This window comes from Dipodomys spectabilis, unplaced genomic scaffold (genome assembly GCF_019054845.1).
Source record: "Dipodomys spectabilis isolate Male_0828 unplaced genomic scaffold, ASM1905484v1 ptg000175l, whole genome shotgun sequence".
Taxonomy (NCBI): domain Eukaryota; kingdom Metazoa; phylum Chordata; class Mammalia; order Rodentia; family Heteromyidae; genus Dipodomys; species Dipodomys spectabilis.
Window position 1 is genome coordinate 7,409,273 of NW_024870852.1, and position 27,120 is coordinate 7,436,392.

General features: G+C 45.8%; 1 protein-coding gene across 4 annotated transcripts in view; it reads left to right on the plus strand.

Moving 5' to 3' along the window:
* Positions 1-22,941, plus strand: part of Dnaaf9 (dynein axonemal assembly factor 9) — a 126,471-nt gene extending 103,530 nt beyond the window's left edge. For all 4 annotated transcript variants that reach the window (XM_042694379.1, XM_042694381.1, XM_042694378.1 and 1 more), the window contains exons 30-37: positions 3,349-3,484; positions 7,457-7,543; positions 13,402-13,508; positions 14,091-14,165; positions 16,758-16,963; positions 17,687-17,752; positions 18,719-18,812; positions 19,808-22,941. In XM_042694379.1, coding sequence (XP_042550313.1) covers positions 3,349-3,484; positions 7,457-7,543; positions 13,402-13,508; positions 14,091-14,165; positions 16,758-16,963; positions 17,687-17,752; positions 18,719-18,812; positions 19,808-19,920 — 884 coding nt within the window. In that variant the 3' untranslated portion in view covers positions 19,921-22,941. The remainder of the gene's footprint in view (positions 1-3,348; positions 3,485-7,456; positions 7,544-13,401; positions 13,509-14,090; positions 14,166-16,757; positions 16,964-17,686; positions 17,753-18,718; positions 18,813-19,807) is intronic.
* Positions 22,942-27,120: the final 4,179 nt, after the last annotated feature.

Below are 27,120 nucleotides of genomic sequence, written 5' to 3' on the forward strand. Positions count from 1 at the left end.
GCCAGGACAGGAAAGTCCATGAAACTCTTATCTCCTGTAAACCACCAGAAAACCAGAAGTGGCGCTGTGGCTCAAGCAGTAGAGTGCTCGCCTTGAGCTGAAGAGCTGAGGGACAGTGCCCAGGCCCAGAGTTCAAGCCCCACAACCAACCAAAAAACAAAAAAGAAGGTAGAAAGGATGGATCTGGAAGTAGAAGTATGGGTCAGGTTGTAGAGCATGAGCTTTGAGCAAGAAAAAGCCAAGCAAGAACACAAGGCCCTGAGTTCAAGCCTCAGTACTAACACACACAAACACACACACACACATACACACACAAATTCATCTCTTAAAAACAAGCTGATTACAGTGCCTTATGCCTGTAATCCCAGCTAAATATAGGAGGATCATGGTTTGAGACCTTTCAAATCTCAAAGAATAATCTGGGTATGGTGATGCACTTTATTATAGTACCACTGCAAGGGAGGAATAGATAGGCAGGCTGTGGGCAAAAAACATGAGACTCTACCTGAAAAATAAACTAAAAAACAAAATGGCAGAGTACATGACTCAAGTGATAGATTGCTTGCCAAGCACAAGGCCTTGAGTTCAAACTCCAGAACTACACACACACACACACACACACACACACACAAGAAAATATGAAACTTGAACATGGACTGGATTTTTTTTTTTTTAATCAAGGGGCTTAAACTCGGGGTGGCCACTGTCTCTAAGGTTTTTTGCTCAAGGCTAGCACTGTACCACTTTGAGCCACAGCACTTGTTTGGGCTGGATTTGAACTGTGATACTGTGATCTCAGCCTCCTAAGTAGCTAGGATTACAGGTGTGAGCCACCAGCACCCAGCCATAGCTTGACTTTATACTATGTAACAAAATTACATTACAAAATAAATAGTGGAAAAAATAATAAATTGTGGTTAGGGGCTGGTGGCTCACGCCTATAATCCTAGCTACTTAGGAGGCTGAGATCTGAGGGTTATGGTTTGAAGCTAACCCTGGCAGAAAAGTCTGTGAGACTCTTATCTCCAATTAATCAGCGAAATGCCAGAGTAAAGCTGTGTTTCAAGTGGTAGAGTACCAGCCTCAAATGAAGAAGCCAAGTGAGATTGAGAAGCCCTGAGTTTAACACACACACACACACAAAAGAAAATATGAAACTTGAACATGTACTGGATTTTTTTTTTTTTGGGGGGGGGGGTCCGGTCGTGGATCCTGAACTCTGGGCCTGGGCGCTGTCCCTCAGCTCTTCAGTTCAAGGCTAGCACTCTACCACTTGAGCCACAGCACCACTTCCGGCTTTTTTCTTTTTGCTTATGTGGTGCTGAGGAATCGAACCCAGGGCCTCAGGCATGCAAGGTAAGCGCTCTACCACTGAGCCACCTTCCCAGCCCTGGATTTTTTTTTTTAATCAAGGGGCTTAAACTTGGGGTGGCCACTGTCTCTGGTTTTTTGCTCAAGGCTAGCACTGTACCACTTTGAGCCACAGCACTTGTTTGGGCAGGATTTGAACTGTGATACTCTGATCTCAGCCTCCTCAGTAGCTATTACAGGCATTAGCCTCCAGTTCCCAGCTGGCTTGGATTTTTTTACATTAAGGAGTTTGTTAGTCACTACTTTTTAAGTGTCTTTACATTAGAAATACTCAATACTAAAATATTTTGGGGTGAATATTTGAATAGCTAGTGGACGAGGCAGGAGATGAGCTGAGGAATGGTAGAAATGAAATGTGATTGGTCAGTATTGACAATTTTTCAAGCTCAGGTGATGGGACTCTGTTGGTTTATACATAGGTACTTGTCCTATATGTATTACTGACATCTGCTTTTGTTACCTTGTTTATTTTTTATTCTATTTTTTATTTCTTTTTTGTTGTTGTTAGTTGTGGAGCTTGAACTCAGAGCCTGGGTGCTGTCCCTTTTTCACTCAGGGCTAGCACTCTACCACTTTGTTTGTTTGTTTGTTTTTGCCAGTCCTGGGGCTTAAACTCAGGGCCCGGGCACTGTCCCTGAGCTTCTTTGGCTCAAGGCTAGCACTCTACCACTTTGAACCACAGTTCCACTTCCAGTTTTCTGGTGGTTAATTGGCAATAAGAGTCTCATTGGGGGCTGGGAAGGTGGCTCAGGGATAGAGTGCTTGCCTTGTATGCATGAGGCCCTGGGTTCAATTCCTCAGCACCGCATAAGCAGAAAAAGCCAGAAGTGGTACTATGGCTCAAAGTGGTAGAGTGCTCACCTTGAGCTGAAGGGCTGAGGGACCACCCAGAGTTCAGACCAACAAAAAAAAAGGAGTCTCATGGACTATCCTGCCTGGACTGGCTTTGAATCATCATCCTCAGATCTCAGCCTCCTGAGTAGCTAAGATTACAGTGAGCCACCAGTGCCCGGCTTTAATTTCTTCTTTCTGAAGAGAAATCTCACTGTGTTGCTCATAATGGTCTCAAACTCCTAGGCTCAAGCAATTCAATGGCTTAGCTTTCCAAAGTGACAGGAATTACAAGTACATTCCACTGCACTTGCCTTTGTAACTAATACTTTCCCAAGAAGGAAATAAGAATTATTGAATACTAGGACTGGAAAGGTGGCTCAATGGTAAAGCGCTTGCCTTGCATGCATGAGGCTCTGGGTTCGATTCCTCAGCACCGCATAAGGCAGAAAAAGCTGGAAGTGGTGCAGTGGCTCAAGTGGTAGAGTGGTAGCCTTGAGCTGAAGAACTGAGGGACAGCGCCCAGGCCCAACATTCAGGCCCCACGACCAGCCAAAAATAAATAATAAATAATTTCTTTTAAAAAAAAGAATTATTGAATACCAAAAGTGCAAAGGATTGTATATCAGAAATGGTGTATATACTCTGATCATAACTATGTAAAAATAGGAGTGACATGTTCAGGTTTTAGGCTGTGGTAACTTTTCTGACTTCTACATTCTCTGTGGTCTCATGAATTTTATGTCTAGATCTTCACATAAAATTGGGAGTGGTGTGATGGTGGCCCAACCACAGCTTTGTTCCTGGGCTCCCCCACCCCTTTTTTTTCAAATCATTCTCTATGTGAATATAACAGCTAAGTGCCTGATGTCTGTGGTCTCAAATGGCAGAGGTAAATGGCACAGGGATGTGAAGAGACTCTGAGCAGGAAATGTAGAGAAGAGCAGAAAGCTGCAATTTAGATAAAGAGGGTAGGAAGTGAAGCAGCTGCAGGGCTGAACCTAAGAATCTGCAATTCCTAGAAGTAAGACTGAATGGTCATGTCTGCATCAGAGTCTACTGGAAGGAATGGTCGGTCAGAGGAAGGAGTCCACAGCCCATCAGGACTCTGAAGGCTGACTGATTATTCTTGGTTCTATTCCCCAGGTCTGGTTAACAATGTGGTGTTCACCAGTCACACTATGGAGCAAAGGCACCCTCTCCTTGTGCAGCTGCAGAGCCTTATCAGGGCTGCCAACCCTACCGCAGCCTTCATTCTTGCAGAAAATGGGATTGTTACCAGGTAAACTTCTGCAAACTCTACAGAACCAGCCACTTTCTCAAACATAGCAATCTGCCTGTGGCACACAGGGTCTTTAAACTGTATTTAAGACCTAAGCATTATAGAAATTAGTTTTTGAAGTGCATTGATACTTAAAAGCCACCAAGAAGACCTCATTTGTCAGTATCCTATACTAGTATAAGGAGTTTTGGGGCTGGGAAGTTGGCTCAGTGGTAGAGCGCTTGCCTTGCATGCCTGAGGCCCTGGGTTCGATTCCTCAGCACCACATAAGCAAAAAGAAAAAACCCGGAAGTGGCGCTGTGACTCAAGTGGTAGAGCGCTAGCCTTGAGCTGAAGAGCTGAAGGACAGTGCCTAGGCCCAGAGTTCAGGCCCCACGATCGGACCCAAAAAAAAAAAAAGGAGGTTTTGTGTTGGTGCATTCACACTGTCATACATTGAAGAATAGAAATCCACCATAAGGTGTCTTATGTTGATTTGAGAGAAGTTGTATAGAGAACATAGAGTAATGAATTTTTTGCTTCACAGCCTTGGATTTAAATTACACATCAAAAATAGAGAAAACTGTTATATTGCAGTTTTGTTTGCTCAGTTTGTTAAAAGGTATATGGCTTATGCCAGGCACCGGTGGCTCAAGTCTATAATCCTAGCTGCTCAGCAAACTGAGACCCAAGGATCGTGCTTCAAAGCCAGCCCAGGCAGGAAAGTCCATGAGACTTTATCTCCAATTAACCACTAGAAACCTGGAAGTGGCACTGTGGCTCAAGTCGTAGAGGGCTCGCCTTGAGCTGAAGAGCTCAGGGAGAGCACCCAGGCCCAGAGTTCGAGCCCCACGACTGACAAAAAAAGGTACATAGCTTTTTATATAGTTTTGACTTCTCAAACATTAAAGGACTGGGGATGCAGCTTCATGATACTTGGTTTTTTGTTTGTTTGTTTGTTTGTTTTTGGTTGGCCATAGGGCTTGAACTTGGGGCCTGATTGCTATCTCTGTGCTCCTTTTCTCAAGGCTAGCTCTCTACAACTTTGAGCCACAGCACCACTTCTGGTTTTCTGGTGGTTAATTAGAGACAAGAGTCTCAGACTTTCCTGTCCAGGCTGGCTTTGAACCACGATCCTCAGATTTCAGCCTCCTGAGGATTACAGGTGTGAGCCACCAGTGTCCAGCAGATTCAACATAGTTAGTTACACATGTGTGAGGTCTGCGTTTGGTGTACATTCACACACACACATCTACACACACACTCATACAATAAATAAGCATGGAAGAAAAAAACAAATACTAGCCAAAACAATGAATCTGTGCAATTATATTCAAATAAATAATCAGGAGCTAAGAATGTGCCTTAGTGGTAGAGTGCTTGTCTAGCATGCATGAAGCCCTAGGTTTGTTTCCTTAGTACCATATAAACAGAAAAAGCCAGAAGTGGCGCTGTGGTTCAAGTGGTAGAACTCTAGCCTTGAGCAAAAGAAGCTCAGGGATAGTGGCCAGGCCGAGTACAAGCCCCAGGACTGGGAAAAAAGAAATAATTCAAGTAAAATATTAACATAATTCTATTGAAACCCTGACTCCACTAGAGAGAAGATTACACATGTGAAAGGCAAAAAGTGAGAAGGAATCTTTCAAGTGTTTGCTCAGAATTGAGGATACAGTAATGAATTTGTTAATTTTTGTAATGTATGTCCCTTAGCTTTCAATGGAAAGAGAATAATGCCACAATAACAATGTACACCCCTACCTTTAGATCTTAGTTTCTAAGTACCAATCCCTATCAAAAGATATCAGGACTCCTTGTAGGGCAGATAGCATGTGTAAGGCAGGAAAAATACAAGGTAAGCCTGGTCCAGTTTATGTCAGTAAACGAAGGAAGTACTCAAGATTAGTGGAGATGTGTGGGAAGATAAGAGAACTAAATTACAAGTTCCCACAAGAGCTGGACACTGGTGACTCATGCCTGTAATCTTAGCTATTCAGGAGGATGAGATCTAGATTGAGGTTTGAAGCCAGCCCAAGCAGAAAAGTCCACTAGACTCTATCTTCAAAATAACCAGCAAGGGGGCTGGGAAGTTGGCTCAGTGGTAGAGCGCTTGCCTTGCATACCTGAGGCCCTGGGTTTGATTCCTCAGCACCACATAAGCAAAAGGAAAAAAGCCAGAAGTGGTGCTGTGGCTCAAGTGGTGGAGTGCTAGCCTTGAGCTGAAGAGCTGAGGGACAGCGCCCAGGCCCAGAGTTCAGTCCCCACGACCGGACCCAAAAAAAAACCAGCAAGGACTGTGAAGGTGGCTCACTGGTAGAGTGGTCGCCTTGCATGCATAAGGCCCTAGGTTCAATTCCTCAGCACCACATAAGCAAAAAAACCTGGAAGTGGCCCTGTGGCTCAAAGTGGTAGAGTACTAGCCTTGAGCTGAAGAGCTGAGGGACAGTGCCCAGGCCCAGAGTTCAGGCTCCATGACCCACCCTCCCCCCACCAAAAAAAAAAAAAAAAAAATAGTAAAACAACCAGCAAAAAACAAGGCTGAAGATATGGCTTAAGTGTTAGAGTACCAGCTGAGCAAACATGAGTCCTTGAGTTCAGACCTTAGTACTGCCTGTCAAAAAAGCTCCCACAAGTCAAATTTGGTATAATTTGAATGCAATAAAGAACAATAATAATAATGCACTATAGTACAGTGATATTAAATATGGGGAGAGGACTGGATAACAAAGCCCCCCCTTTTTTTTCCCAGTCGTGGGGCTGGGGGAAAAATCGCTAACAAAGCCCTTTCTTTGTAGAAACAAATAAGGATTGACAGTTCAGTGATTGATGGTCTTATGTCTTCAAGAACCTGGGCCAACTCAGCACCACAAAACAAGAAAAAGGAAATCATTTTGTGGCTGAAAATGTATGGGGGAAAAAGATGCCTACTAGACCTCCAGAACAGACCACTAATCACTCACAAAGAGGAAAACTACCCTTACATCCTCAAGTTTGCCTAATGAGACATTCTGTTATCATGTGCCTCCAGGCTGTCAGTCATATGAATACCACCTGGGGATTAAACTTAAGCAAAACTATTTAACCTGAATCTAATTCTGAGGGAACAGTCAAGTCCAAGTTGTTGATGTGACAGCCCAGAGCCTGTGGCTCAAGCCTATAATCCTAGGTACTCAGAAGGCTGAGAGCTGAGGATTATGGTTTCAAGCCAGCCCAGGACACACCCAGACTTTTTTTTTTGTCGGTCATGGGGCTTGAACTTGGGGCCTGGGTGCTGTCCCTCAGTACTTCAGCTCAAGGCTAGTGCTCTACCATTTGAGCCACAGCACCACTTCCGGTGGTTTTCTGGTGGTTTATTGGAGATAAGAATCTCACAGGCTTTCGTGCCAGGGCTGGCTTTGAACAATGATCCTCAGATATCAGCCTCCTGAGTAGTTAGGATTACAGGCATGCCATCAGTGCCCAGCCAGAAACTTTTATCTTCAATAAATTACCCCAAAAAGTTTCTGATTCAGGGTGGGGCCCAAGATCCTACATTTCTAACCAGCCCCCAGTGGAAGCACTTCTGACTATACTGTGCAGTGGAAATGCCTTGAACGTGATAATAGTATTGTGGTTCTATAAAATACTTTCCTCAATTTAAGAAATGTATACTCAAGAGTTTTGGGTCCTTCTCCATGCAATTGCATGCATGCTTGCATGTGTATGGATTATGAGAGGGAGAAAAATGTGCAGGTTAAGGTTGTTAATCTTTTTTTTTTTTTGCCAGTCCTGGGCTTGAACTCAGGGCCTGGGCACTGTCCCTGAGCTTCTTTTGCTCAAGGCTAACACTCTACGGCTTGAGACACAGTGCCGCTTCAGGCTTTTTCTGTTTATGTGGTACTGAGGAATCAAACCCTGGGCTTCATGCATGCTAGGCAAACACTCTACTACTAAGCCTCATCCCCAGCCCAAGGTTGATAATTAACTAACCTGGATCTTTTCTGTATGTTTTTGAAGGAATGAAGACATTGAGCTGATTCTCTCAGAAAATAGTTTTTCAAGTCCTCAGATGCTACGATCTCGATACTTAATGTACCCTGGCTGGTAAGTATCATCATTGAAAAATAGCTAACTTTTTTTTTTTGTAAGCCCAATGGTTTATTTATTGATAGCAAAGCAAGAAAAAAAAAGTGAAAGCACTACTATGCTCTACAAAGAAGATAGTTGTTAGCTGGAATGCCCTGCCAGGATCCCTGTAGTCTATGTCTTAGGCTTCAAATTGGGAGCCATCCTAGATGTTGAGATTTAGGGAGTTATCTGTGGGCACAATGCTACCCAGTATTTTCTCTGGTGAGGGCAAGGTAACTGGCATGGCACAAGGAGTTCTGTCCTTCCCAGGTGAGAGTGTAACTAGTCCCCTAGGTTTCTATCTGACAGGTAGGCTCAGTGCCAAGAAGGCCCCTTCAGAGGTGAGTATGCAGTCAATCCATTGTAATCATACTCTGTCAACATCACCTAAACAGTCAGGTGTGAGCCGGGTGCTGGTGGTTCATGCCTGTAATCCTGGCTATTCAGGAGGTTGAGACCTGAGGATTGCAGTTCAAAGCCAGCCCAAGCAGGAAAGTCTGTGAGACTCTTTATCTCCAATAAACCACTAGAAAACCAGAAGTGGCACTGTGGTTCAAGTAGTAGAGCACTCCCCTTGAGCTGAAGAGCTGAGCGACAGCACCCAGGACCAGAGTTCAAGCCCCACGACTGACAAAAAAAAAAAAAGTCAGGTGTATGCTAGGTATTGTTCTAAAACTATACTCTTCAATGTGGTCACTTCTACCTACATGGCTGTTGACTGTAATACAAATTAATAAAAATGAAATAAACTTAGAACCAAGTACTAGTGGCTCACACCTGTAATCCTCGCTATTCGCTATTCAGGAGGCTGAGATCTGAAGATTATGGTTCAAAGCCAACCCAGGCAGGGAAGTCTGGGGAAAGAAGGGAGGGAGGGAGGGTGAGAGGGGAGAGAAAGAAAGGGAAGGAAGGAAAGGAAGGAAGGAAAGAAAAGGAAGAGGGAAGGAGAGAGGGAGGAGGGGGAGAGAGAGACAAAATGAAGGAAGGAAGGAAAGGAAGGAAGGAAGGAAAGGAAGGAAGAAAATTTACAGCCAAGTACTTGTGGTTCACACCTGTAATCCTAGCTATTCAGGAAACTGAGATCTGAGGACCGTTCAAAAGCCTTCCCCGCCCCCCCCCCCCCCCATAAGAAAGTACAAGAGGCTCCTATCTCCAATTAACCAACAGAAAACTGGAAGTGGAACTGTGTCTCAAAATGGTAGAACGCTAGCCTTGAGCTAGCAAAGTTCAGGGACAGCGCCCCAGGCCCTAAACAAAAGGCCCACAGCAACAAAAAAAAAAAACAGAATTTAGTCTCACATAGCCATATTTCCAGTATGCCATGGCTGCCTATAGTTTACAGCTATATTGCACAGCTCCAGAACATTTCCACCACTATAGAAGGTCCTGTTGGACATTGCTGCTCTAAGAGTTCTACCTGTGTTCTCATTTAGCCCTTATACCAAAGCTGTGAAGTAGATTCCATTTCTACATTTTGTAGATAAGGTAACAAAGGCAACTAAGGTACAGCTAAGCTAGTAAACAAAAGAGCTGGATTTCAAGCCCTGTTGTCTGGTTCTTGAGCTTGTTTTCTTAACCCTCGAGCTACACTTGGCCTTGTACAAATGGACAGTTCTGTCTATAAGTTTAGAAGGAATTTTTTACATCCTATTACAATTATATTGAAAGGAAAATAATGAAAACACCAGTTCTCAGTTTAAAAAAAAAAAGTTACACAAACAAGCACACTTTATGGCATCAGGAACAAAGTTTAAATATACGGAGACGTTCCTATCTACCAACCCAACTATTGTAATTCTCCCCAACCCTCTGAAGATATGAAGAAGGAAACTTTTGTGTGTGTGTTTGTGGGACTTGAATTCTGGGCCTGGGCACTCCCACTGAGCTCTTCAACTCAAGGTGAGCTCTCTACCACTTGAGCCACAACACCACTTCCAATTTTCTGATGGTTAATTAGAGATAAGAGGCTCACAGACTTTCCTGTATGGGCTGGCTTTGAACCATGATCCTTTGAGCTCAGCCTCCTAAGTAGCTAGGATTACAGGTGTGAGTCACCAGCGCCCAGCTAAAAGGAAACTTTTGAGGACAAAAGTGTTTAAGCCTTGGCCATAATTAATCTCTTCTTGTATCTAGATTATATTTGTTATTCTTAGTTCTTGAAGGCACTCTCTACATCCTGTATACTACCCCTATACCACCAATTGGGTATAGTAATCAAAATCTGCTCCAGGGCTGGGAACGTGGCTCAGTGGTAGAGTGTTGCCTTGCATGCATGAGGCCCTAGGTTCGATTCCTCAGCACCACATAAGCAGAAAAGGCCATAAGTGGCGCTGTGGCTCAAGTGGTAGTGTTAGCCTTGAGCTGAAGAGCTGAGGGACAGAGCCCAGGCCCAGAGTTCAGGCCCCACGAACGACCAAAAAAAAAAAATCTGCTCCAGGCAGTGGTGGCACCTAGCATTTAGGTGGAGGCAGGAGGGTTGACAAGTTGGATGCTATATATTGAGCTACATAGTGAATTCCAGGGTAGCCTGAGTTATGTAGTGAGACCCTATCTCAGCACCAACAGTAGTAGTCACTCTCTTTTAAAGCAGATAAAAAAATATTAAATTGGAGATTTTCATCAATATCTTTAGAAGCCTCTGATTTGAGTCAGATATTTTCCCAAATCACGGCTAGTGTGCCATTCCTTATTCTTTTGTTTTTTTTTTTTTTTTGGGTCTGGTTGTGGGGCCTGAACTCTGGGCCTGGGCACTGTCCCTCAGCTCTTCAGCTCAAGGCTAGCGCTCTACCACTTGAGCCACAGCACCACTTCCGGCTTTTTTTCCTTTTTGCTTATGTGGTGCTGGGGAATCGAACCCAGGGTCTCAGGCATGCAAGGCAAGCACTCTACCACTGAGCCACCTTCCCAGCCCATTCCTTATTCTTAAATAAGACAATTATATCTCAGCCTACCAAACACTGTAGAACTCAGGATACAAACATACTGTGTACCAAACACCACAGAACTCAGGAGACAAACCTAGTGCACGTGCATACCCGCGCGCGTGTGTGTGTGTGTGTGTGTGTGTGTGTGTGTGTGTGTGTGTTGGTACTGGAGTTTGAACTCAGGGCATTGTGCTCTTTCTTGGCTTTTTCACTTGACTTTTTCACTGGAGACCATTCACCTCTCTGTGTATGAGCTGTTGATGCTCTTGCTGCCTCTACCTGTGGAGTCTGATTTTAAAGTCTTCCGTTACCTAAAGAAGCTCCGTTCTCTAGGCCATGCTGACCCATGCTGAGCTTGGTGGTAGAGAATGGAGCTCAGGGTTCAGGCTTAGCTAGAGAAAGACTAATCCAGAAAAGAGTAGATATGAGGAGCTCATTAAAAGACTATATATAGAGAGAGGAGGCAACAAGTTCAACAAGAAATGTACTCACTACCTTTTTTTTTTTGGGGGGTGGGAGTCCGGTCGTGGGGCCTGAACTCTGGGCCTGGGCACTGTCCCTCAGCTCTTCAGCTCAAGGCTAGCATGCTACCACTTGAGCCACAGCGCCACTTCTGGCTTTTTTCTTTTTGCTTATGTGGTGCTGAGGACTTCATGCATGTAAGGCAAGCACTCTACCACTGAGCCACTTTCCCAGCCCCATATTCACTGCCTTTATGTATGTAACTGTAACCCCTCTATATCACCTTTACAATAAATTTAAATAAAAAAAACTCTGACTTTTGAGGTTTTCCCTGATTAAAGAAGACCAATTAATACTTCTAGGCACTGGTAGCTTATGCCTAGAATCCTCACTGCTCAGAAAGATGCTGAGATCTGACAATTGCAGTTCAAAGCCAGCTTGGTCAGGAAACTCCATGAGACTCTTATTTACAATAAGCTACAAAAGAGCTAGAAGGGAACTGTGGCTCAAGTGGTAGAATGCTAGCCTTGAGACAGGGAAGAAAGCTCAGGGACAGTACCTAGGCCCTGAGTTCAAATCCTAGGACTAGCACCAAAAAATAAAATATAGATAGATAGATAGATAGGCTTGGTGATCCCAACACTTGAGGGAGATGAAGGCAGGAAGATTACCAGTTCAAGGCCATTTATGATATGTAGCAAGTCACTTTCTTTAAAAAAATTTTAATGTTTTATTTGGTGTATGTGTTTGTGGGGAGAGAATATAAGAAAGCCTTCATGCCAAGAAATTGGCTATTTCGGGCTGGGAAGGTGGCTCAGTGGTAGAGCGCTTGCCTTGCATGCATGAGGCCGTGGGTTCGATTCCTCAGCACCACATAAGCAGAAAAAGCTGGAAGTGGTGCTGTGGCTCATGTGGTAGAGCACTAGCCTTGAGCTGAAGAGCTGAGGGACAGCGCCCAGGCCCAGAGTTCAGGCCCCACGACCAGACCCCAAAAGAAAAGAAAAGAAATTGGATATTTCATCATCCATTCATTTATTTACATTACAAGCTCAGTTCCTACTGCTTGCTAAGCAGATGCTCTACTTTTTTTTTTTTTTTTGCCAGTCTTGGGGCTTGAAGTCTGGACCTGGGCACTGTCTCTAAACTTCTTTGCTCAAGGTGAGAGCTTTACCACTTGAGCCACAGTGCCACTTGCAGCTTTTTTGAGTAGTTTGGGGGGGGGGGGTGGTTGTTGTTTTTTAGATAAGAGTTTCATGGAGTTTCTTGCCTGGGCTGGCTTCAAACTGTGATCCTCAGATGTCAACCTCCTGAGTAGCTATGGTTATAGGCATGAGTCACTGGTGCCCAGCTTTCTTTCAAAAAAAAAAAATCAGTCCTGGGGCTTGACTTCAGAGACTGGGTACTGTACCTGACCTTTTTTGCTAAAGGCTAGCACTTTACCACTTGAGCCACAACTCAATTGGAAATAAGAGTCTCATGGACTCTTTCAGGCTGGGTTGGAACCATGATCCTCAGGTCTTAGCCTCCTGAATAGCTAGGACTAAAGGTGTGAGACACTGGCACCCACCTCATTTATTCTAACAGGATGGCAGCAATCAGTCTCCTCTTTGTTTTTATACTCATTTATTCTAACAGGATGGCAGCAATCAGTCTCCTCTTTTTTTTTTTTGTCGGTCATGGGGTTTGAACTCTGGGCCTGGGTGCTGTCCCTCAGCTCTTCAGCTCAAGGCTAGTGCTCTACCACATGAGCCACTTCCAGTTTTCTGGTGCTTTATTGGAGATAGGAGTCTCACAGTCTCTCCTGCCCGGGCTGGCTTTGAACCGCAATCCTCAGATCTCAGCCTCCTGAGTAGCTAGGATTACAGGCGTGAGCCACCAGCGCCCGGCTTCTCTTTGTTTTTATACTTTACTCCTCTCCCACTTAGATCAAAGTTACCACTTAAAGTGGATAGGCTTTGGTTAAAGCACATGCTCATGTATAGGGATCCTCAGCCATTTCCCTCCCACAGTCTTGTTCTTGTAGACCCTACTCAAGACTTTGCTAGTAAAACAGTTTCTTGCTAATATTGCTAGTCCCCAATCATACAGTAAAATAGACACATTCACTTTTTTTTTTTTTTTTTGTCGGTCATGTGGCTTAAACTCTGAGCCTGGGTGCTGCCCCTCAGCTCTTCAACCCAAGGCTAACCTTCTACCACTTGAGCCACAGCACCACTTCTGGTTTATTGAGTGGTTTATTGGAGATAAGAGTCTCACAGACTTTCCTGCCTCAGATCTCAGCCTCCTGAATAACTAGGATTACAGGAGTGAACCACTGGCTCCCGGCTCACATTCACATTTAAACAAATGTTTATATACAAAATGGTATACATTAGGGGAGAATCATATAGGATAATAACACTGTTAAGCCCCAAATATATGTACTTAAATATTTTTAACTGTTTTAAGGTATGAAGGAAAATTTGATTCTGGATCCGTCTTTCCACTAATGGTTCAGATCTGTGTATGGTTTGGTCGACCCCTGGAGAAGACTCGCTTCGTAGCTAAGTGTAAAGGTGAGTGTTGACTGGAAAAGGTCCCTGGCTCCAGTGAAAAGGCACCCAAGAGTTGGTCCTACCTCCTGGAATCATTTCAGTATTCTGCATGCTATTTCTTCTCTCTGCTATTTTTTTTTTTTTTTTGAGTCCAGTTGTGGGGCCTGAACTCTGGGCCTGGGCACTGTCCCTCAGCATTTCAGCTCAAGGCTAGCACTCTACCACTTGAGCCACAGTGCCACTTCCGGCTTTTTTCTTTTTGCTTATGTGGTGCTGAGGAATCAAACCCAGGGCCTCAGACATTCAAGGCAAGCGCTCTACCACTGAGCCACCTTCCCAGTCCCTCTCGCTGCTATTTGTAAGGACCTTGTAGTCCCTTCTTTCTCATTGTGTGTAGCTAATTTGATCTCCACTCCATTGAGAGATTTTTCTCCATCCCTGATAATGTGAAAGAGGCTCCAGGAAAGATGGGGGTGGAGATAGAGGCTGTGAACCTGTAGTGGGTTCTTTCTCCAGTCCCTAGCCCTCCAAGCTGTATTGCCCTAAACTTGGCATCTGCCCTGAGATGGGTAACATCTCTGTGCTTTCTTCTCTTCTCCCCAGCAATTCAGTCCTCTATCAAGCCAAGTCCCTTCTCTGGAAACATCTACCACATCCTTGGCAAAGTGAAGTTTTCAGGTAACTTGGTAGTTGGAAGTGGAGCCCTACACCATGGAGCATGTAGCTCATGATGGGAGATTTTGTTGGTGGTTGTTTTTTTGGGGGTGTGTGTGTGTGTGTGTGTGCATGTGTGCATGTTTAAGGTTCTGGGGCTTGAACTCAGGGCCTGAACTGCTTTGTACTCAGGGTTGGTGCTACCACTTGAGCCACAGTGCCACTTCTGGCTTTTTCTGAGTAGTTTATAGAAGATAAAGCAAACCATGATCCTTAGATCTTAGTCTCCTGAGTAGCTAAGATTACAGGCGTGAGCCACCAGTGCCCAGCTTCATGATGGGAGTTTATAGCTTCTGCTGGTATTCTGCATACTGTTGATGCCTCTCTTAGACTACAACACCCTCCTCTGACCATACCAGATACCACTCTGCCCTAGGGCCCACTTGCTCCAGGTCTTCATACTCCACAGTGGAGGGACTATCCCTGGATAACCTTCTCAGACATCTCTCAGCTTCTTCTTTTTTTTTTTTTTTTTGGGGGGGGGGGGTCCGGTCATGGTGCCTGAACTCGGCCTGGGCGCTGTCATTTAGCTCTTCAGCTCAAGGCTAGCACTCTACCACTTGAGCCATAGCGCCACTTCCGGCTTTTTTTTTTTTTGCTTATGTGGTGCTGGGGAATCGAACCCAGGGCCTCAGGCATGCAAGGCAAGCGCTCTACCACTGAGCCACCTTCCCAGCCCCTCCTCTCAGCTTCTTGACTTCCTTGTTCCAGAGATTCCACCCCAGCCTTGAGCCATCCATGAACCTGTCACCAGGACCTGCCCATTTCTGAGTCCACCAGATCTCAGTCTGTGTCTGCCAAAGTCTGAGCCTCAGCTTGCTTCATTCTCTCTTCTGCGTAGCAGACCTGCTTATTAGCCTTAGGCCTCTAAAGGCCTTGCAACTTCATGGTCTCTCCTGAGCCTGGGAGTCAGAAAAGACCTAAAAACTGGTAGGAGTTGGGGCTGGGAAGGTGGCTCAGTGGTAGAGCGCTTGCCTTGCATGCATGAGGCCCTAGGTTCAATTCCTCAGCACCACATAAGCAAAAAGAAAAAAGCCGGAAGTGGCACTGTGACTCAAGTGGTAGAGCGCTAGCCTTGAGCTGAAGAGCTGAGGGACAGCGCCTAGGCCCAGAGTTCAGGCCCCACGACCGGACCCAAAACAAAAACAAAAAACTGGTACGAGTTAATAAACTTAACATTGAGGAAGCAGAGTCCATCCCTTTCCGCTGGACCAGCATTTACTATAGTACAGAGTCAGGATGAGGAAGGTTTATTATTCCTTGGAGGGAGAAAATGTGTCTGCTAGGGCACCTTCAGCTGGTATAACAGAAAACCCAGTTTAACTGGCAGGTGTTAGCTGTTTAGCAGGTGTTAAGAGGTTGGCCGCTGGTGGTTCACACCTATAATCCTGGGTATTCAGGAGGCTGAGATCTGAGGATCACAGTTCAAAGCTAAACAGGGCAGGAAACTCTGTGAGACTCTTTTTTTTTTTTTTTTGGGTCCGGTCGTGGGGCCTGAACTCTGGGCTTGGGTGCTGTCCCTCAGCTCTTCAGCTCAAGGCTAGCACTCTACCACTAGAGCCACAGCACCACTTCTGGCTTTTTTCTTTTTGCTCATGTGGTGCTGAGGAATCAAACCCAGGGCCTCATGCATGCAAGGCAAGCGCTCTACCACTGAGCCACCTTCCCAGCCCCTCTGTGAGACTCTTATCTCCAATTAACCACCAGAAAACTGGAAGTGGTGCTGTGGTTCAAAGTGGTAGAGCATTAGCCCTGAGCAAAAAAGCTCAGGGACAGTACCCAGGCCCTGAGTTCAAGCCCCACAATCCCCCCCCCCCCCACCCAAAAACAAAAAAGACATTGGACAGCAAAGGCAACACCATTAAGTATGTCTAATATTCTCCCATTCTTTGTAAGTTAGCTTATCCTCAGACTCTGCATCTAGCTAGTGGGGAGAGGCTGGGCCTACAGATGAGCAGGACTTAGCTCATTTGCAAAATCACTGGGCTCTCTCCTGCTTTGCAGGGCTCTTCCCAGTCTAGTGCAAGACATTGCTCCTCTTACAGTCTTACAAATTCAACAGCTAAAAAGTCCAGTTCCTACTCTCCTAAGTCTTTTTGTCTTCTTGTATTCTCTGCCCTGTTAGTATTATCCATCTGACCACCCTTAGCCAAGCCACAAACTCCTCCTACTCTTTCCTCTCTCATCCCAGTCTTTCAAACTTGCCACTAGTCACATCAGTTTTCTTGCAGTTTCTTGGGACTCTGTCTCAACTATTGACTTTTTTTTTTTCTTTTACTGGTCCTGGGGCTTGAACTGTGGACTTGGGCACTGTCCCTGAGCTCCGTTTTGCTCAAGGCTAGCACTCTATCACTTAAACAACAGCAGAACTGCTTCCAGCTTTTTCTGTGATTAATTGGAGTTAAGAGTCTCATAGACTTTGCTGCCCAGGCTGACTTTGAACTGCAATCCTCAGGTCGCAGCCTTCTGAATAGCTAGAATTACAGGCATGAGCTTCCAGTGCCTGGCTTAACCTCTGGATAGGGTCTTAGGTACCAACATTTGTTCTCCTTGCAGACTCAGAAAGGACCATGGAGGTCTGTTACAACACTCTAGCCAACTCCCTAAGTATTGTGCCAGTTTTGGAGGGACCCACACCACCTCCTGACTCGAAAAACACAACTCAGGACAAAAGCGGGCAACAGGAGTGCTACCTTGTGTTCATCGGCTGCTCCCTGAAAGAGGACAGCCTCAAGGACTGGCTTCGGCAGTCAGCTAAGCAGGTAACTTTGAACACCCAGAGAGAATATAGCATTTATATGACCAGCATACCCCAGGGCTGCTACTGGCCCCTGACAACCCCAGCCCTCCTTCTAGTCTGTACCTCACAGTCTTAGCCAGCACTTTTAGGGACATTTTGACAATGGGTAGAACCTACATTGGGGCAAACTAAGCAGATATGGTATATGTGCCCAGTGAGCCAAGAGCACAAGCTCTGCACACTCAGGGTGCAAAGCCTCTTAACACAGATTAAACAGTTTGTCTCACCTAGAACTCTAGGAATAGATGTGGCTAGGGCCTGGGTCTCTTGTAGGTACTCAATTCGGAGGCATAGGCTACCTCACCTAGATAAGCTCCTTGAATCCTCATACCTCAGCCTCTAAGTGTTAGGATTACAGGTGTGCACACCACTCCAGGCTTTGGATAAGCTCTTAAATGGTACTTGAATATAAGACCTTAAGCTGTCCCTTTTGTCTAGATTCCCAGGAAAGAGAATCTGCAAGTTGGCAGGTTAACATTAACAGAGCTACTGGGCTTTCTCCCATTTGTTCCCTCCTTAGGTGGCAGATAGGCAAGATGTTATGTTTAAGTCAAGCTAGTTCTTATGCTTTCCCTTTGCTGGGGGCTTCATCATGTAACTGACTCCCAGAGCCCTAGGCCTTCAACATTCCATGTACTCCCAACAACTCCTTTGCAACTTGTTCTCTCCCTCCATCTCGGCCTAGAAACCTCAGAGGAAAGCTCTGAAGACTCGGGGAATGCTGACCCAGCAGGAAATCAGGAACATCCACGTGAGTGTCCTTCCCTGGCCTCTCCCCCCAGGGGTCCAGTGCTGTCCTGGGCTATATAACTCTTGTCTTTTGGATTTCCTGAGGGAGGAACTGTTTATAGGGCATGCTTAAAGTCTTGCTTCTCTCAGACCACAGAGGGAAGCTAGTTATGACCAACCTTGCAGCTTTAGAGTAATGACTTGGACATGAAATGGAGGAGAACCAGTACCTGTGAGAGGTACAAGTAATGAGAGGCCTGGCCTTGTCACTCTGTTCATGTAACTGCAGACTATCTGTCCAAGATGAGCCATAACTAGGAATCAACTAGGGCCCAGAAAAAAACATTCTACATCCTGAGTGCTCACGAGAAAGCTTTCAGCTTCTGAGGCTAAGATGAAGTGCCCTTGATGAGCACCCTCACAAATTCCTAGGCTGATGCAGCCTCTGCCCCAGGTGGGCTCTGTCACTTGTCCCAGTGATGACTGGATGGGGCAGAGGAAGACTCTGGGACTCCTGGAAGGCCCTTAGCATGAAGCATCTACCAGCCTGGACAGCCTGCATACTCCTTGGGAGAGCACGGTGGGCATAACAGAAGACAGTACTCATAATGCAGGTTCCTCAGAAGCAGACCTGGAACAGGATTTGAGTACAGGTCAGTTGTTTGAGAAGGGATTCTAGGAGACATTAAACAATGTATATAGAAGATAAGAGATAAGAGAAGCAGAAATGGCCAGTGAAAGGCATGCTGATAAACCAGTGTTGCTGTGAACAGTAGAAACTTAATTCCATTAGGAACTCCAAGAAACCCTCCTGTGAGAGGCAGGGAATCACATCAGTCATTTGAGGTTACTATTGGTGTTACTGTAATCTTCTGCTTGTCTGTAGCAGAGTAGACTAAGACTATCTTGCTAGTTGTAATAGGCCAGTTTGTTTTTAATGAGTGAATATTAGAAAGTAGTCATAATTCTAACAGGATTCTTCCAATAGGTGAAACGCCATCTGGACCCCCTACCTGCAGGCTACTTCTACAATGGCACCCAGTTTGTCAACTTCTTTGGTGACAAGACTGACTTTCACCCACGTATCCTTAGACTCACCTTAGTCCCTGTGTGGAACCTGGGGTGGCTAAGCTGGGAAATGCAAACCTCTCTGAGGGACAGGTCTGCAGTCCTAGTGCTGGGATACACCAGGACAAACCTCAGGGTTGCGCATTTTATGTAGGCCTTTTATTTAATATTTATTTATTTACTTACTTATTTATTTTGTTGGTCATGGGGCCTGAACTCTGGGCCTGGACACTGTCCCTCAGTTCTTCAGCTCAAGGCTAGTGCTCTACCACTTGAGCCACAGCACTACTTCCAGCTTTTTCTGCTTATGTGGTGCTGAGGAAACGAACCCAGGGCCTCATGCATGCAAGGCAAGCACTCTATTACTGAGCCACCTTCCTAGCCCCTTCTGTAGGCCTTTTATTTTATTTTTTTTGTCGGTCGTGGGGCCTGAACTCTGGGCCTGGACGCTGTCCCTCAGCTCTTCAGCTGTAGACTAGCGCTCTACCACTTGAGCCTCAGCCCTACTTCCAGCTTTTTCTGCTTATGTGGTGCTGAGGAATCGAACCGAGGGCCTCATGCATGCAAGACAAGCACTCTACCACTAAGCCACCTTCCCAGCCCCTATGTAGGCCCTTTAAACTTGTTGAAATTAGAGTTGTCCTTTAGTTTGCAAATGGTAATGTTACTCTGTGGGGTATAGCTTGAATGCAGTTGTGGTAACATCCTGCAAGGTCATGATTTACAAGTTAGGAATATGGCCTGGCTATAGCGGTTCACCTGTGAAAAGATGGATGGTGAAATTTGAGACTGGGAGCTGCTATATGCAGGCTTCCATTCTAGGATCTCATAAAGGCCTTCTATCAACCCCTATCAGTCTTTGTAGGTGTGATGCTGTCTGTTAGGTACCTCAGTATCCCCTGCCTAACCTGCCTCTAGCTCCCTCTGGACCAGGCAGTTTCCCTTGTCTTCCAGGCTCAAGGCTCTCTTCCTTAACCACACACCACTCTCTTCCTTAACCACACACCAGTCATGGACCAGTTCATGAATGACTACGTGGAAGAAGCCAACCGGGAAATTGAGAAGTATAACCGTGAACTAGAACAACAGGAATACCATGACCTCTTCGAACAGAAGCCCTAGAAGCTGGGCCTGATGTCCACCCACAATGGGTGAATGAATGGGGTGTCAAGCCCCAGCTCTCCCAGAGGCCTCTGGAGGGTCTTTCTCTGTCCTCGTTGGCCTGTGTGTGCTGGCTTGAGTACATGTTGTCTTTGTTCTCTCCACAGCGCTGAACTCCATCACCTGCACCATTGCTGGGGGGTGGGGGTGGGATCTTCAAAGATGAGCAGTCAGGGCTGCCAGTATGCCTCTGATCTCTGATAACAGTATTTCCCTTGGTCTGTTGAGGCACCATGGGAGAGTGTGGGCTAACCATTTAGTTTGCACAGAGGAACTACTGGGACCTACCTACCCTGAGACCTAGGTATCCAGATACCCTGGCTATCCAAATGGTTACTATGCCTAGTAGCCAGACACCATCCCAAGATGGCCCTCCTCCCTGATGGTGCATGTTGTCCCTGCATCCTTCCATTGAAGGAGCTGGCCTCTGCTGGCCCTGGGACCTGTCCAGCAGGTTTGCACAAGCCCTGCCCAAGCCCAACCTATGGAGCCAGGAGCTCAGGTTGAGAATCATAGTACACTCTGAATGAGAAGGATTCCCTGATAAGCAAGGTTGAAAGAAAGGAATGATGCTTTCCAGAAGTGTGTAGCTCTTGAGGTAATGTTAACGACACTCCATGGTTGGTTCTTGAGCTCTCTGATAGCATGGTTTGATGTCCCAAGTTCAAAGACAAGAGCAAGCCCGCTGTCCAGGCTCCCAACAGTGCTTCCCCTTGCTGGCAAAAGGAGTGTCCTGTATCCTGCCTGGGACCTGATCACTCTTAAGGTGTCCAACTCCAACACCCAGTCTTCCTCCCATCCATACTAAGGAAGGACAGCTTTCAGCCATTCACTTCAGGAAACGCATGCCCCTAAACCTTGCTCTTGGCCCTGGATTTCTTTGGCTCCTGTGTATTGGGAGTTTCAGAGCTTCCATACCCAATCAGAATTCCTTCCAGTGGTTTTGTTTCTAACTGGACCATAAAACAGAGGGGAAATAAAAATTGTGTCCAGCTCAGCCTTTGAAATTAAGTGTGCAGTGGTAGGGGATCAGGCACTGATATTAGGTGATATCTCCTAGGACTTCAGCGCCTCAGTTGCTTGGATTGTAAATGTTTCCTGAACTTCACATACTTCTTGCATGCCTTAGGAAGAAGCACATAGTTGAAACCAGCATAGTTTTTTGGTAATGTAGAGGGGTTTTGAAAAAGACCCCTGGTGCAGAGGAGAGCCAGGATGGAGCACACATGTCCATATGCCTGGTCACAGGGAGCCCTGCATGCAAGTAGCAGAGCAAGGCTTTGTCAGTAAAATATGCTTGTATTAGAAAAGAAAACAATTTATACTTGAAGCCAAATGAACAAAGCTGCAAATACCATTATATCAGAAATCTTGCATTGAGAAAGCCTCCTGAAACTCAGGCCCATGTGCTCTAGTCTTAGCTCCAAAAGTCTAGGAGCCTCTGACTTCTGGCTGGCCAGAGGCCAGGGTCCACAAAGACCTTGCCTCTGCTTCAGAATCAGTAACATAGATCTTAAGTGCAATTGATTAATAAGCAATGAGTTACTGTAGCTTCCTTTAGCTCTACTGAGCTCTTTTTAAAAACTCGGAACATGAGCAGCCTTAGAAAAGGGAAAAGGGGGTGGGGGTGGGGGTCGACAGGGGAATCACAGGCCATTTAATTCTTTGACTGTGAAGTTGTTGATGGATGCTCTGGATGTCAGAGCTCAAGCCATTTCCTTGCTGCCCTGGCCTGGCAGTCTGGCTGCTGCACAAGAGTTTTTAAAGAGGGTTCAGAGTCCGCGGGACAGCGGGCCTTCCGGCCATGTGGGGCTGTACTACATGTCACACTTGGTTTCTGACCATTGTCCCTAGAAATGCTCTCTCACCAATCTGCCCCTCAGTCCCCATTCCTCTCCAGGTAGAGGGGAAATGATTACCTCAACTTGAATATGAAACTGTGATTGAAAAAAAAGGGCAAAATGTTAACAAGTATCAAAGCCAAAAAGGCAAAATGGGCTGAGGCCTCTACAGACGCTCCCCAGCCTGCTCGGGAGTGTGGAGGGGCACCCTGGTGAAAGGGCATTCCTGGGCACCCTGCTGTGCTCCTGGTGAAGGGCACAGCACAGCACACTGTGAGCTCTTGGTGGATCATCATGAACACTGTTCCCGAGAACCTGTTCTGATCATGGAGTTTTAAGACCCACTCTATCCCTTTGGGTCAGGGAGTGAGGTCTTAGGCTATCTCCAGAGGAAAAGCCGTGACACTGTGTTTTAGCTTCTGACCTCGGCAGTGGACACCAGGGACAGGCAGGGTCCTCCAGGGGCTGACGTGCTGCTGCCAGCTTCGTGTTAGCAGCTTCAGTTTCATGTCACCAGAGTGAATGTGATAATGGTGAACTCGCTGAAGTTAGGTGTTTTTTGTTTTAATATGGGGTTTTTTTTTTTTTGTTTTTTTTTTTTTTTTGATTGGAAGGGAGGCCGTAGAAATTGGAGAAATTGGAGATCACCCTAGCAAAGGGTCACTAGTGAGAAGTTGAATTGGCCCCACAAGCCCTGGGGCCCTGAACAAAGGCCTGTACGCTGGCCTAAGCTGAGATAAATCACTCCTAAATTGTTGGGATTTTGGAGAATTTTTGCACAGTAATAAGCTCTGGGTTGCTCTTTGGGCTTCTCAAAAGGGAAAAGTTCAATTCAAAGATTGTAAGCTACTAAGTATTCCAGCCATGTGGCTGAGTAGTTGGATAGTGTACCTCAAAAAGTAGGTGAGAAATGGCTTCCTTGTTGCTCCAGGGGGTCAAATACTAATGATATGAGCTCACTTACCTGCCAAAATTCACTTTTATACTAGTTTTTCAGTGCTTTAATATTTGTAACTTAAATTTTAAAACTCATATTTACAAACACTACTGTAACTTCAGTGAAACTGAATTGTGTGAATGAAGCTTTTTGCTTATTATAGTATTTATTACACTACTTAATTCAGTGAATATATAAAAGTAGCCTTCGATTTATTTTTATATTATTTTACATGTTTTTACCTGCAGTTGTGTACGTGAGTTTACCTTGGTAATTAAGATGTAATGCTAAGGACCAATAAACTATCACCCAACAAGCAAGGCCTCCATTGTTGTCTGTCCTGGACACTGCCCCAGGTTCCTTGACAAAAGGGGGGCAGGGGGCATTCCTGGGGACTCAAGGATCTTCCCAGCCTGGCTGGGATGTCCTTTCACTGGAGCTGCTATGAGACAAACCCTTGGGGGCTCAGAATGTGGCTTGATGGTAAAGTGTTCACCTAGTATGCATGAAGTCCTGGGTTCGATTCCTCAGTACCACATAAACAGAAAAGACTGGATGTGGTGCTGTGGCTCAAGTGATAGAGTGCTAGCCTTGAGCAAAAGAAGCTCCAGTGCCAGACCATGAGTTCAAGCCCAGGACTGGCACCAAAAAAATGTGGGGGAACCCTTAGGGCTCACACTTCCTTCCCTGGTTTCCACAGTTCACAAGAAGAAGCCACCTTCTCTGGCTAGCAGAGAGGGCCCTGGAGAAACTGGAGAGGAGCTTACAAAAGCCCAGTAGGAAAGCCCTCCCACCTCTCTACCTGCCAGATTCCTCACACACACTCTCATACCCTGTCCTTTTTTTTTTTTTTCTCCATTGCTAAAGATAGACTTCATGGCCTGGATGTACAAGCACTCCACCATGAAAAACATGGAACTATATCTCCAGCTCCTCTCCTAGTCTTTATCCTAGCCTGCAGTAGGAATGTGCCTTTACTGACTGAATGACCTGTAATGCACCTCCAGGTGACCCCTCAAACCCACCTTATAAATAGGAATTACTGGGCTGGAGAGCTGATAACAGACGGCAGAGCTACTGCCCTTGATTCCCTTAAAGCTGAGAACCCTCACAAACTCAGATCTAGAGTGGGGCCTTGAAACTGCCAATTCTTAAGGAGTAGTTGGCCAAAACCCTGGAGCTCTTAGGAACAAATATAAATTCAGGAACTATCCCTGCAGGTCCAGGTTCCGCTAGCCTAGCATCCACAGCAGGTGGCCTGCGGGTCTGGCAAGCTTACATCCTCTCCCACAGGCTCCACAGCTCCTGAGGGTGGGGAGAATCAGAGCCTGTGGAGAAAAGCGCTGATCTGGGAGGGGCCCTTTCAGTCAATTCCTACCCCCAGAGGCCTCAGGCTTGCCTCCAGGGGAGGCAGTGTTCCTGTGACCTGGAGTTTGAAAATCTAAGGTTACAAGTTCTGTGAGTCCTGTACAAGGCTACGTGGGAAGCTTCTGGTCGATGGGAGGGGGTGACCACAGTGTCACCCTCCCCCCAGTCCACATCACCCAGCTTCCTGCCACTCATCCTGGTGGCCGTACACCCAAGCTCCTTTACCAACCCACAGACTTTAGGGATGGTTCCCCCAAGGAACTGCAAGCAGAAGTTAGTGGGGGGGGAGATAGAAGTATAGAAGGGTTTCTTAGCTAGAGTGAATAGTGTGTTTATGTGGGAGCTTGGATGTTAGGAAGCAGGGATGGAACAGCATCTTCAACCTGGAGATCTCAGTGGGGACCTGGGACTACTGAGAACTGCTTGATAGAGAGGAGGAGCCACAGAACCTGAGAAACCTAAGTGTGATTTAGAGCTGAGGATTTCATGTGGCGTTGTAGTGAGGAACACCAGAAACAGGGATATACCAATTTTTGTCACACAGGGTAGAACAGTTGTGTCCAAACAACACAGCCACAGCCCATGACAAAGGGAACAGCTTGGTTCCGGTATACAGGGCCTGGAGTGGTACTAGCCTCAATTCCAGCATCGAGACATCGATGGCATCAAGACACCCTCTATGCTGGGTAGGGTAGCCTCACTCCCCGCCAGCAGTGAGCTGTCATTGCTTCCAGCAACACAACCCACCAAAAGCAAGACCCCACCTGCTCTAAAGGGGTTCCCAAAATCTGGGGTTCCATTCCTATTCCTAAACCAGACACTGGTCAGGAAAATGGGCTCATTCTGATAGGCCTGGCCAAAGGTCACTTCCACAGGCCCCTTTGGGAGCTTGTTCCCCAGACCGGCATTGTGGTTCCTCCCCTGCAGGTCAGATACCATTCTACTTGACTTTTACACAGTTTGCTTTTGCCAGTCTTTTCTAGTACAAGTCACTGGAAACAAGGTTGTGTTGTGATGGTGGTAGGGTGGGTTTTTTTTTTTCCAATTTTACTGCTAGTGTATTCATATTTTAATTGGCACATGTTAGTTGTAAAGGGGGGGGGAGTGTTGTGATATTTCCACACATGTACATAATGTATCCCTACTAACCTTATTCCTCTCTTGCTCTCCCCTCTTCCTCCCTCCTTTTTTTGTGGTGCCATCCTAAGGCTTGAACTCAGGGCCTAGGCACTGTCCCTGAGTTTTTTTTGCTCAAGATTAGTGCTGTACCACTTGAGCCACAGCCCCACTTTTAGCTTTCTGGTGGTTAATAGCGATAAGTCTCACTGACTTCTCAGGCTGGCTTTGAATTATGATCCTCAGATCTCAATCTCCTGAGTAGCTATGATTGCAGGCATGAGCCACCAGTACATGGCTTTCTTCCCCTTCTTAACACCTGAGTTTCAACAAGTTTCACTGTTCTATTTTCATACATGCCAAAACTGGGTACTGGGGTTTGAACTCAGAGCCTCTAGCTTGTATACTAGGTGGTCTACCACTTGAACTACATCCCATTCCTTTTTTTTTTTTTTTTTTTGTGGGGCTTGAACTCTAGGTCTGTACACTATCCCTCAGGTCTTCAGCTCAAGGCAAGCACTCTACCACTTGAGCCACAGCGCCACTTGTGGTTTTCTGAGTGTTTTATTGGAGATAAGAGTCTCGTGGACTTTCTCGCCCAGGCTGGCTTTGAACTGGATCCTCAGATCTCATCCTCCTGAGTAGCTAGGATTACAGGTGTAAGCCACCAGCGCTTGGCTCCCATTCCTTTTTTTTTTTTTTTTTTTCCTGAAGTAAAAGAAAGGTCTTTCAGAGCTGGAGATTTACCTCTGTTGGTAGAGCACTCTGCTTAGCATGTGAAAACTCCTGGGTTTGATCCTGAGCACTACAAAAAAAGAAAAGAAAGTCCTGTCCATTGTAATGTGGACAGGCCACTGTTCCACACTGGGGGCACAAGAACAGTCACACAGCCATCTTGAAGGAAAAACTGACAAGAATCACCTGATGACTTGAAGATAAAAGTGGAAAAACCCAAAGTGGAAAATAACCAGTATTTTGAAACATTTCCAAGAACCTTTTGTTACATTCCCTAAAAATCTGAAGAATAAATTTGTCCATAAATTATTCCTTTTCTTCCCAGGCCTCTGCACTGCCCTATATCATGACTAGTTTTTAAAAGACAGATTGGAAATAAATATTTATTTCAAACTATAAATCTGCAAAAGAAAATATAAAGTGTGAATGTATGTCTATTTTATCCATACAATACTTGCTGCTTTTCCTGTACCAATAAATTTATCCATGCACTAGTAGTTCCCACATGTAATTTGAGGCCAACCCAGGCAAAAAGTTTGTGGAAACACATCTTAACCAATAAAAAGCTGTACATAGTGGCATATGCCAGTTATGGCAGGAAGCTCAAGAGAAGGATCATGATCCAGGGTGATCCAGGGGGAAAAAATGTAAAGCCCTATCTCAAAAACAGAGCAAAGCCAGGCTCCAGTGACTTATGCCTGTAATCCCTATGATCTAGTCATTTTCAGGAGGCTGATATTTGATGATCGAAGTTCAAAGGCAGCCTAGGCAGGAAGGTCCAGGAGATATTTTACAATTAACCACCAGAAGGCTGGAAGAGGAGCTGTGGCTCAAGCACAAGAGATTAGGGACACCTAGACTCTGCCCCAGGCACCAGAATTAAAGGAAGAGAAAGGGAAGGGAAGGAAAGAAAGGACCAGAGTAAAAAGGATTAGAGGTGTGGCTCAAATAACAGTGAGAGGGGAGGGGTATGGGTATGCCCACAGTCTGGCCCTAGGGCTTAAACTGTGGGCCTAGGTACTGTCCCTGAACTTTGGGTTTCTTTTCTTTTTTTTTTCTGTTGGTCATGGGGCTTGAACTCTGGGCCTGGGCGCTGTCCCTCAGTTCTTCAGCTCAAGTCTAGCTAGTGCTCTACCACTTGAGCCACAGTGGTTTATTGCAGAT